General features: G+C 48.5%; 1 protein-coding gene across 1 annotated transcript in view; it reads left to right on the top strand.

Moving 5' to 3' along the window:
* The window catches only part of LOC139702852 (guanine nucleotide-binding protein subunit alpha-12-like), a 93,980-nt gene extending 85,129 nt beyond the window's left edge, over positions 1-8,851 (top strand). The window contains 2 exon segments of the mRNA XM_071605270.1: positions 4,646-4,696; positions 5,868-8,851. Of these exon segments, the coding sequence (XP_071461371.1) occupies positions 4,646-4,696; positions 5,868-6,437 (621 nt within the window). The 3' untranslated portion in view covers positions 6,438-8,851.
* The last annotated feature ends 3,427 nt before the right edge of the window (positions 8,852-12,278 follow it).

Raw genomic sequence — 12,278 nt, 5'->3', positions numbered from 1 at the left:
TGCCATTCTGATTGGAGTGAGATGGAATCTTAGAGTAGTTTTGATTTGCATTTCTATAATTACTAAAGATGTTGAACACTTTTTCATATATTTGTTAATCACTTGTATATCTTCGTCTGCAAAGTGTCTGTTCAGTTCCTTAACCCATTTATTGGTTGGGTTGTTTGGTTTTTTTGGTATTAAGTTTTTTGAGTTCTTTATATAACCTGAAGATTAGTGTTCTCTCTGATGTGCATGTGGTAAAAGTTTGCTCCCATCATGTAGGCTCTCTTCACCTCAGTGATTGTTTCTTTGCCTGAGAAGTAGCTTTTTAGTTTGAATCCATCCCATTTATTGATTCTTGATTTTAATTCTTGTACTTTAGGAGTCTTGTTAAGGAAGTCGGGGCCTAATCTGACATGATGAAGATTTGGGCCTATATTTTCTTCTATTAGGCATAAGGTCTCTGGTCTAATTTCTGGGTCCTTGGTCTTTTTTGAGTTGAGTTTTGTGCATGGTGAGAGATAGAGGTTTAATTTCATTTTGCTACATATGGATTTCCAGTTTTCTCAGCACCATTTGTTGAAATGGCTACCAATATAGATTTTTGGCACCCTTGTCTAGTATGAGATAACTGTATTTATGTGGGTTGGTCTCTGTGTCTTCTATTCTGTACCATTGGTCTACATGTCTATTTTGGTGCCAATAACATGCTGTTTTTGTTACTATTATTCTGTAACATAGTTTAAGATCTGGTATTGTGATGCCTCCTGCTTCACTTTTCTTGCTTAGGATTGCTTTGGCTATTCTGGGTCTGTTTTTCCGAATGATTTTCATGATTGCTTTTTCTAGTTCTATGAAGCATATCATTGGAATTTTAATAGGAAACTGACTGGCAGACCCTGGTTCCCAGGTGTGGAGAGGTACAGCTCTGCGAGGCCCTGTGGGCCCTTCTCCTGGGGATCCCATAGTTGCCGTGGACAGCTGCTTGTGGATGGAGGGTCGAGGACTTAAGTCGGACCTGGGGTGTTCACAGCACAGACACGAGGCCCCTCAAGCTCAAAAGAGGCAGCTTCCTCCACACTTGCCCCTGTGCTGGGCCAAAGCGTGAGGAGAACTTCCAACCTGAGGGTTCTTAGCTAATTCATTTCAGTTTGGCTTCAGTTTTGAAGAGTTGATTTTGTCCTTTAGGTTTTGGGGGGATTTTTTGTTTTTTTCTTCCAGTAGAAGATCCTGGCTCACCTTGGCAGGCTGCCCCACTTGAGAATTTAGAGTTGTGCTTACTAAGTCACTAACAGTAAGAGGACTCACACGTGTAGATAGGATTCAGACTTCAAAACCTATGGCCCCAGGCTAGAAGCTGGTGTGTGCTTTCTGTAGCCACTTTACCACCACCTTGTAGACCATCCACACTTTGGGGGAACCAAAGTCAGCTCTAGTGTGTTGACTTTGAGGGCCCTCTTGGTTCTTTTCTCTTGGTCCTGCAGCCCCAGGGAGTTGTGTGAGGCCAGCAGATGGCATGGACGGCAGCTTCTCTGGTGCAGCAACATCGAAGCAGGGGCCACAGACTGCAGTAGGGCAGACCTGGGCATGTGCCCACTGCAGGGTAGGTGGCAGGTTATTCCCGAGGTGATCTTATGAAGGATGCAGCCAGCTTCATTCCATTCGCCTATCTGTGCCTATCATAGGTGCATAACCCCAAATATACCTGCTGTGCTTCCTGAAACAGCCACCCGCTTCTCCACCCAGTGGTCTCAGCGCTAGGAGGGGAAGGCCTCACTGAGAGGGCTGACTCAGGAGGGCAGGACCCCAGCAAGCATGGGCCCCAGGGCCTAGGATCCCAACCTGATGAACTGTTTCCTCTTGTTTTAATCCATGAATCCTCGTTCTTACTCACCTTAAGTGACTTAGATTTTCAAATGAATGAAAAAAACAGTCTGGGCCTTCCTCCTGTTTGCGAGGCCATGAATTCAGCTGCTGTCCTGAGAGGAGCAGTCCTGTTCAGCATGCCCGTGTGCACTTTCTGTCTGCCAATTTCATTTTAACATCTCCATGGCTGTTACACGCTAGTTCTCCAAAGAAACACTCTGTGTGTTGAGACCATCTTGGGATTTTAAACCGGCGTGTTAATGAGCTGATGCTGTGGGAACTAAGAAGTCTGTTGCAAATGACTGCCCTGGAAGCAATTAGATCTGCCCCAGCACAGCATCACAGAGTGTGGATGCCAGTCACCAAAGTTCTGGTTTCAGCAAGGTTGATTGGTGCTCCCTTCCTTGCCTCCTCTCCTCCAGCCCCTTGCTGAAGAGCAGGGTGGTCGACAGCGCAGTTCTAACAACCTTCTCATCCTGACGAGGCAACCTGGCCTGAAACTGGATTTGACCCCTCCCTCCTGTGCTGTTCTTCCTAGGAGGATAGAGGTCTCCACGTGTGCAGAATGGCCAAGGATCACAAATAAGTACAAAGAGACGCAGCCATGAGATGGGGAGAAGCCATCCTGGTAGAGAAAGATCTTTTTTATCTTGGCATCTGATACATTTTACAGGAGTTAGATGAACTTGATTTCAAATTCAAAAGGAATATTTAAATTAAATTTAAACTGGGGGAGAATGTCCTTACGTCTAAATCTTTATATTTTACCTCATCTCTGGTTGTGTGTCTGGGCACTTCCATTTGGGTAAAACACTTGCACCCGGGTCTTCCTATCTCTTGGTGGCCAGAATGGTAGGGGCTGTGGTTTGCGTTGCTGTGATTTATTTATTTATTTAGGTACTAGAGATTGAACCCAGGGGATCTTTACCACTAAGCTACATCCCAGTCCTTTTTATTTTTATTTTGAGACAGGGTCTCCTAAGTTGCTCAGGGTATCACTAAACTGCTAAGATTGGCCTCAAACTCCTAATCAGTCCTCTTCCCTCAGCCTCCTGAGTCACTGGGATCTCAGGCGTACACCACCATGCCTAGCTGCTGTGACTTTTTATGCCTAACCTGCCACCCCCCTGCAAAGAGAGCTCATCTGCCCTCCTCTGCCCAGTGCTTCCTTCTTCCCCAGTGGAACCAGGCAGGAGCAGCCCTGGCTCTGAGGTGCTGTCCCTGTTGAACCTGCCTGGAGAGCATGGTGGGCACCATTGTGGCCAGCAGTGGCAGAGGGCCTGTGAGGTACAGGGTCTCCACACCTCCAAGATTCTGGTGAGAGGTAGGAGGGAGAAGAGAAGGGCATTTCAGGGAAGCGGGATGTCCTAATCAGGTGCACTGCGGTCCCTGCAGAGCTTTCTCACTGCCCAGCTGTTTCCTGTCCGAGCATGGGGGAGGCAGATTGCAAACAAAGCCAAGGACCAGAACAGCCAGCAGAAGGGCTGTGCTGCCTCACTCTGTTGGACGATGGCTTCCTCTCATGCAAGGGTCTGGTGTGGGAGGGGAAGTGGGGGCGGGAGCCACCCTGCGTAGAGCCCTGGGCACCCCAGGAGGCACAGGGGTGGCTCTTCCTACTTTGGAGCAGCCTGTGTTCCCGAACCAGCAAGGAGGAAAATCGCCTTTACTGCTTATCATCAGTGCTGTAATGCCGGAAAGGGGCCTTCCCACCCCTTTAAACAAAACATTCTCTTGAGTCATCCTCACATTCTGGAGCAGAAGGCTGACTCTTCAGTAAAGGAAGTCACTCTTCTGCCTTTGGGCCATCCGAGACAGAGGAGCATAAGAAACTAACTTGAGAGCTGGTGGCTCCCATCGGTCCTCCCCCTTTTTCTTATGAAGTCACAAGCTGTAATCTGGTGCCTTTCCAGTGATCTTTCCTCCTTGGGAATCTAGAGTGTCAACTGGCCGAGTGTGTGGGTGACCTTGCCTCTTGTACACTTTGTGGGAAGGTGCACAGTGACCTGAACAGAGCAGCTCTTGCACAAACCCCGCAAGGGGCAGTGTGTGAAGCCCAGGCCTGCCTCACTGCCACCCAGCTTTCAGAGTGAGGTTCTGGTGAGATCTTCGTACCTGGGAGCACTCATTTCTGCCTTCTAAGAGAGGCCTTTGCTTGCCTGTTCACTTACTCCTTCCTCCAATAGCTCCACTGGAGCCAAAGCCAGCACTGGAATGTCCCTGAGCCCCCTTGTGCCTTGTGAGTGCCACTGCCCTAGACACTAAGCACATTCTGAAACAGAAAGTGGCGTGTCCTCAAGTGTGCCTCCAGCCATGGGACCTGGCCCAGTCCATAGGATGTATCAATCCACCTCGGAAACCCAACCTAAAGGTGCTCCTTGTTCTGCACCAAGTCATAAAAGTGTGTGAAATCATATGGAACGCTTCTGGAAACTGGAAAGACTGCCCCTTCTGTTCAGGGTTTACTGTCTTTAGAAACAATGTCTGGGTCCCTTGGGCCAAGTTTGTCAGAGACAGAACTGCAGACAGAACTAAGCTCCTGTCCCCCGCTGGCAGTGTGGCCTGGAGCAGGAGCATTCAAAACAGAGTTCGTATCTTGGGGCTAGAGCTGCAGAAACCGCATTGTTGTAGAAATTCTGTGGTTTTAATTTTAAAAATCACATGAATACTCTTTGTCTTTTTTACTTTGCTTTCCTGTCTGCACAGTGAAGTGTCCCTGCTGTTGCCTGTTTAGTCCTTTAATTTGCCAGTTGGGGTTCCTCCATTAAGACTGAGCTGCGAATGTTTTTCTCTGTGACAGGGTGAATCAGTGAAGTACTTCCTGGATAACCTGGACCGGATTGGCCAGCTGGTGAGTGACCACCCCGCAGGACTCTGCAGCCCAAAGCAAGCAACAAGGGCCCTGGCTATGCTGATGGGCCCGCTCGTCCTGCCTGGGTCCTGTGACAGCACGTAATGTCATGCTCTAGCATAGATCTGTCCTATATAGAAAGACTCTAAAAATCATCACGATACCATTGTACTCCCGAAAAATTAGCAAGGATCCCTGTCGGCCAGTCTCCAGTCAGCCCTGAGATTTTCTCAGTCATCTCCTTAAGGTTTTCTTGGTGTTTTTTTTTTTTTTTAATAGTTTGAATCAACATCCTAATATTATCCACCATCCCAATCAGTTGATGTGATTAAATTTCTTTTAATCTATAGGTTTCTTCTCCCATCTTTTTTTTTTTTTTTTTCTTTTTGATTTACTGGCTGAACTAACTGATCATCCATCCTGTAGGGTCTTAGTCTGGACTTCTCTGTCCCATCCCCCGTGTGGTTAATGATGCCTCCATCCCCTGTGAACTGTAGTTAGCCTCCAGGTCCAGGCCTGTTCACTTTCTGCCCAGTCCTGGGCTAGCTGTGTGGGTGGCAGTGTGCCCAAGTCACTGAAGGGCTTGTCACAGTGCAGGACCACAGTGGTTTAAGTAGCCACATTGTCTGTGGTGCCGAAGACTTCCAAGGGCTGGGTGTGGTTCAGTGGGACAGCACAGGCTTAGCATGTGCACAGCCTGGATTCCATCCCATCACCCAAAACAAAGGTTTTCAAGAAGAACACATCACATATACATCTGATTTCATTTCATAAATGCTATTGTAAAACCTAAATTAAATTAATTCATAGTAAGGTTTTAGAACTTTTATACTCTGGAATTTAAAAATATAAAAGATATCTATGATACAGGGGGGGGGAAAAAAAGATAGTTTCCTCTGGAGAAGAAACTGGATGAGATTTTTCCCCCGGGGCCTGGCAGTAGGAGTTCTGATCATTCCTCCTCAGATTGATGAGACCCCATTCATTCTGAAATGAGGCATTTGATTCTTTCACCTTGTTGCACAGTAAGTTCATAACTCTGTAAATGAAACTTGCTTCTGATATTTGGCTAAACTTCTTACAAAGTCCACGTAACTTTCTCTCCTTTTCCTTTTGCTGTGTTTTTGTTGTTATTTTCTCCTAAATGTCTCCCTCATCCTGTATTTTGCAGAACTACTTCCCTAGTAAGCAAGACATCTTGCTGGCCAGGAAGGCCACCAAGGGGATTGTGGAACATGACTTCGTTATTAAAAAAATCCCTTTTAAGATGGTGGATGTGGGTGGCCAGCGGTCCCAGCGCCAAAAGTGGTTCCAGTGCTTTGATGGGATCACATCAATCCTGTTCATGGTGTCCTCTAGCGAATACGACCAGGTCCTCATGGAGGACAGGCGCACCAACCGGCTGGTGGAGTCCATGAACATCTTTGAGACCATCGTCAACAACAAGCTCTTCTTCAATGTCTCCATAATTCTTTTCCTCAATAAGATGGACCTCCTGGTGGAGAAGGTGAAGACAGTCAGCATCAAGAAGCACTTCCCAGATTTCAAGGGTGACCCTCACCGACTGGAGGATGTCCAGCGCTACCTGGTCCAGTGTTTTGACAAAAAGAGACGGAACCGCAGCAAGCCTCTGTTCCACCACTTCACTTCTGCCATAGACACCGAGAACATCCGCTTCGTGTTCCATGCTGTGAAAGACACGATCCTGCAGGAGAACCTGAAGGACATCATGCTGCAGTGAGAGGAAACCCCCTCGTGCCTTTGTGAGGCAGCCTGCGTGGCTGTTGGCACTTGTGGCCTGTGTGGTCCTGCAGGGCTTCTCAGATCCATGCCGTCGAATACCTGGCTCAAGAACGCTGGGCTCCAGCCCAGCCACGAGCTCTAGGCAAGAGGACGTGGGAACTCCATGTTAGCTACTGATTTGGGGACTAGTGAAACTACTGAAAATCCCAGTGCTCACTTTGGTGTTAATCTGCAATACCTAATAACACAGCCTTCTTTTTACAGGAACTGCATTCCTTTCCTGACACAATTTAATCGAGGATGGTGTGTGCGCACACATTCTCTCTTTAATGACTAAAACACAAAAACCAGCTGGCCTTGCACATGGCTTTTCTCTCTAACCTCTGAGTCTTCACTGAGACTAACCCAAAAGCTTCGCCTAGTGGTAGCTTGTAGAGATGCATGCCAGTGCTGCTGGGCACAGTGCCTGCTGGCCCTCCATCTCTGGCGCAGGGCCTGAGTGCCACCTCCCAAGTGAACTCACTGCCTTTAGAACTTGTGCCAATGTCCTAAGTGCCCCCAGTCCAGGTATATTAGGTTGAGCCGAGGATCTGTGTCAGGGTCCCCACTCCCTTCCATGGAGGACGAGGTTGAGAGCCATGGACCTGCCTTAATGCCCCAGCAGCAGTGTGGAGTGGGGGCAGCCCTGGGCCATGGCTGTCACTCCCTTCACATGCTCACAGTGGTGCTTTTTTCTCCTTACCCTTCTTCCCCACTTAATGGCACAAAGACACATAAACCAAGTGGCCTTGCAGATGGCTTTTCCATCTTACTTGCAAGTCGTCTTCTGACCCAACATTTGCTAGCATGTGAGTTTCCTTCTTTGGGAAATAGTGGGGATCTTCTTCTCCTTCTGGAAGCTGGCAAAGGTACGAGCTGCAGCCGCAGCCTTTGATCCTGCTGCAGCTGCTCAGGGAGTTCTGTCAGCTGGCCCCCCTAAACCCCCAGACCCTGCAGATGGCCTGTCCGCCAGCATCTTTGGGCAGTGGCTTCTTTCTGCCTCATTCCTGCCGGGCCTCTAGCTCCTATGACTGTGCACACAGAGCAGCAAGTGCTCAGAGTGCACACTCGCCCAGGAGGACAGAAGACTGCCATGTTGACGGGCTGGTACATCTAAGGGGCCTCCCGGTGACTCACTGTGTTCAGAATGCCCTGTACTCCAAACTGCCCCTCTGAGCATCAGTCGGGGTGGGGTGGACAGCTTTTCTTGGCACTTAAAACAAAGGTGAAAGTGGCACCAGCGTTGCTGGGGTTTACTAACATAGCTGAGAGCCCTGTCCTGACACCACGCTGCTCCTGACCGTGTGTCCCTTTTGCCTCTCACGCTTGGCTCATTTCAGCAACCAGATAATATGAGTCTTGTGGCAGATGCTAAACCAGAAAGGGAGGGAAGGCCTGCTTGAAACGTCCTATTATCACCACACTTCAATTATGATACCACATGAGACTCTCCCTTGTGGTGCTCAACGGTCTGTGTCAGAGTCTGCTGGGTTTGGGCTCTTTTCTTTAGCTGAAAAGAAATAGTTGCTTTTTTTGTGCTGCTTTCTATAACTCTTCAAGCTGAAAGGATGTGACCTCAGGGTCACATAGTGCAGATGGCCTTATTTAAAGGAGATGAGTAGCCTTGGTAGGGCTCATCAGGATGGACTCAGGTCACATCTTCAGTTGGGCACAGTGAAGAAGGGCCTGGTCCATGGCACAGAGAGCTTTCCTTACCTTCTCAGTTCTCTGTGTGCCCCACGTCTATTAGGATTAAGAGCCAGGAGGGGAGCAAGCCATTCTCCACGATGTTGGGGTGCTCTCCCTGGCTCTGAAGGCTTCTGCCGCCGTGGCTAGGGTAACCAGTGGCATCGCCATAGCCAGCGTGGGCAGCAAGAGCTCTTCCCTTCCAGCAGTCAGTATGTGTGCCTGTCACTTTCAAACCTGGAAACATGTGAGTGATAGCACGGGCAACTTTGCTTCACTGAACAGAAAGCCATGGGTAGCCAGAGGCCAGGGTCCTCATGCAGCTCAGCCTCTGTCCAGGCACCTTGGCTACGGCCCCCGCCAGCTGAGCCTGGACGGCCTTCTCTTTCTAATTGGGGTGGATTAGGACACCTTTAAGGACATCCCTACTATGAACTCTGTGAAGTGTTGTCATTGGAGAAGGAGATAACTGTTTGCAAGGCCAAACTGAAATCATTTACAATTTTTCTACACATAGATTGTAGTTCTTTTTGTCTCCAAAACCTTAAGCTTTTGTATTTTTTTATTTTAATTTCACTGTTACCCTTGACTGTTGTCTTTTTTAATTGCAATGTCGAAGAAGCAGGAGGTATTCGTGCCTCATCTATTATTGCAAAAAATGTAACAATAAACTTCCTCAAAATAAGACATCTTCCTCATAATTCTGCTGTTTACACAAAAGAGCACATGTCGGTTTTTAACTGAAATATATACTTTAACTCTTTCATTTATAGAGAAATTGTTTCAAAGATTTTGAGCCATAGCTCTGTAATTTATAGAGATGTCTAGAATTTTTATTCTTGTGATTTTCCTACTTCTTTGACAAAAGAAAAATTTGTCAGAGTATTTTAATTCCAACATCAAAACATAATGTTGAAACAATCTGATTAGCTGTGACTAACTTGAAAGTCCCTGAACACCTTACTAGTTATGCTCTAGGTTAGAGGCACTGGTTGGGGCCAGTGGATGAGGACCAGCCTGTCACGCACCAGTGGATGAGGACCAGTCTGTCACATACCCGTGGTGGCCTTTGCTGGCAGGGTCTGCCTTGAAGACCCTAGTCTCTAGAATTTGGTTAAAATAAATTCTAAAGTTTTTTTGCTGAATATAAAATATCACTCAGCATTCAAAACCAACACTAGTTTTAATTTTTCAATCCCAGAAGTTCAGAGCAAATAACTCCCATCCTAATTTCATTTGAAGATTGCTATTTATTAATCAGTTTTACTTCCACATCCCAAGTCTGGCACATAGGGGAGCAGCCATAAATGTTGCTCTGAACTAAAGCCTCTGGGCACAACTTTAAAGCATATAAAGGCAGCACATCAGAGTGAGACACCCTACTGTGCAAGATCTGGAAGCCCCAAGGGGAGGGATTTGATGACTGACTAGAGAAGCCCCAGAGAATGGCAGGGTGGGAGTGTTGAGGTGGAACCCTGTGGGTGACCACTCATGAAGATGAACGCTGAGGTCATCAGTATGGTTCATAGCCAGAGCTTTCTTGTGCTCCGGACTCCACTATAACTGGTTCTCCGCTAATTGTCTCTTGCCCTAAAAGCAGGTTTCTAGAAAGAGGACTGGGGCTGCTGCTCAATGCCATTGTCTGTGTGTGGCCAGGTGTCTGGAACTGACCACAAGTGAGAAAAGCAGAAACTTCCCAGAGGGATTCCCTCCAGGAGCACACTGGGTCCTGGGCTGTCCAGGTGGCTGTGGGATGCACTTGGGCACTGCCCACGGCTGCCCAGATTCAAACATCATATATATGGATTCCTACTGGAGAACTGGGAGATTCAGATGCAAAGCCAGGATTGAGGGCCACAAAAGTACACACACTTGAGGTTCCTTCCAGGCTTGTGGAACTGTGATTAGCACAGTGAGGACTGCTACCCACCCAGCCTTCCCCTGGCTGTGGCCAGCAGCCTGCCTCAGGAGGAAGGTGGGTTTTCTTTCACTGGGTGTGACCATAGGAAACCCTTGCAAATGAGTAGTTCTCTGTGTGTCGCAGCCCTGCAGATTTTTGGTGCCATTCTCTCTAAAGAACCTCAGGTGTGCTTAGCAACTCAGATGTCAAAAATTGCAGTGACCTGTACCTCAATATCAGAGCAGTAGTCAGTTCTTGTGCCTCTTCTGCTCATACCAGCTGTCGGGCTGAAAAAGTTTCCCAGGTTCACCTGCATGTTGGCAGCCAGAAGCTCATCAGTCCCTGGGGGTGGGTGAAGGGTGCTGAACTGGGGGCCAGGGGCCGGGGGAACCCATTCACCTATACACACCATCACATGGGGAGTTCACCTGCAGGGTTCAACAGGCCTAGTTAGGAGAAACTTAGAGATAGATTTTCATGGAGCCTGTGACTCTCTAGAACCTTGGAGAATTACCTTTGGACCTTATGCAAATTGATTTAAAGCATTCTAAACATCCTTCTTAACTCCATTAGAACTAAGTGAAACCAGTTGGCCTGTTACTGGCTGTGGCCCCAGGTGATCAGGAAGTTCAGTGTTGATATGCCCAGACCCCATTCAGAACCACTTAGTCCTGAGCCCACTTTCTCCGTGCTTGGTTTGTCACCCATGGAGAGCAGCTGTGCATGCTGGAAGCTTGAAGCCCCAGGTGTGGGATGAGGTGGGGGTGGCATGTAGCTTTGGCACCTAAGCATTCATGACAAAACAGCAGGGAGCTGTCAGGAGTCTTAAGTGCTGAGAGCCTGATGCTCTGCCTTGGGCTCCTCCCTGGGAAGCACCGATGTGCACCAGAACTGCCCAGATGGGGCCACTGCACTGCGACAGGTAAAAAGTGTATTTCCTACCTTGGTGGTTAGTTAGCAGGTTCTGTAGATGTCATTTTGATGAATCTATTAAAAGTTTCCTTAAACGACATGTGTCTTCCTGATGGGTCGCCTCCCATCAAACAGCCAGTTGCCACCCCACAGGCTACTACCGTACAGCGTGCCCCTGAATGTGACCATCCACTGACTGTGTCAAAGCCGAACAGTGACCTGGGTGGATCTTGAGTGCAGGTGTAGCTGGGTTCACAGGCTTTGGGGTAAATCTCCATCTTCAGTCTGATACCGCTCCTGAAGCAGAGGTGTCTGTGGCCTCACCGTGGACAGAGTGCATGTGTCAGATGCATGCGTGGGCAAGTGAGGTAAGTGGGTGCCCCGTGCCCAGCTCTGACCCAGCCCCTCTCCTGTGTTTCCTTAGCTCTGCCGCCTTCCCCCCCAGGTGCTGAACACTGGCTCTTCCTCATGCCCTGGAGCAGTCTCACATCCTACCCAGTGTTTATTCAGCGACAGTCAGCCATTTTTCAACTTAATAGCCCTCAGAAGCACAGGCCTGTAGGTGTGGGCGAAGTATGAGAAGTCAGCAGGACGGTTGGGCCGGCAGGGCCGAGGGGAAAATGCTCCCGGTGACGAGAGCACAAGCATATGAGGTCCCCCACCACACATGCCCCTTTTTGTTAAATCACATCAAAAGCCTCAACCCTGGCTCAAAAATATGGAAACGTGAGCACTGATGAAGTGACAGTTTAATAGGTCTTTCTAAGACTTCCAGCAAATGACTGAAGATGGGAGGCGCCTGCTGGTCACTCAATGTATGGATGTCCATGAGGACACGTGGCCAGGGCTCCCAGCCCATCCTCAGCAGTACAGCAAGAGTGACTCAGAGGAGGCCTTGCACAGGGACGAGTGGACCATCCATCCATTGCCACAAGCAGGAGGAATGGCACCTTGTAGAGGGACTCCCGTGGGAGCTTGGCATTCCAAACAGGAAGCACTGACTGAGCTGAAATGAGGACTTCTCCCATGTCACTTACACTTCTGATTTGGGCTTACAGCAGTATTGAGATGTAACAGGGAAGCACTCTAAAAAATCTGGATAACACAGAACATGCTGTGTGTCGATCACCTGTGGTCTCAGTACTGATTCCTGAATTTAGGTGGACTTAGGAACAGTGCCCTGTGAGCAGGCAAGCCATCACCACAGGAGGCCTGTCACAGCCAGGTGCTGCAACCAGGGCAGGGGACTTCTCCTGGGACACCCCACCACCACCTTTTATGAGCACCTCTCCTGCTTGGGGT

The sequence above is a fragment of the Marmota flaviventris genome, chromosome 19, assembly GCF_047511675.1.
Source record: "Marmota flaviventris isolate mMarFla1 chromosome 19, mMarFla1.hap1, whole genome shotgun sequence".
Taxonomy (NCBI): Eukaryota; Metazoa; Chordata; class Mammalia; order Rodentia; family Sciuridae; genus Marmota; species Marmota flaviventris.
Note: the sequence above shows the minus strand (reverse complement) of the source record. Positions and strands in the feature narration are given on the sequence as shown.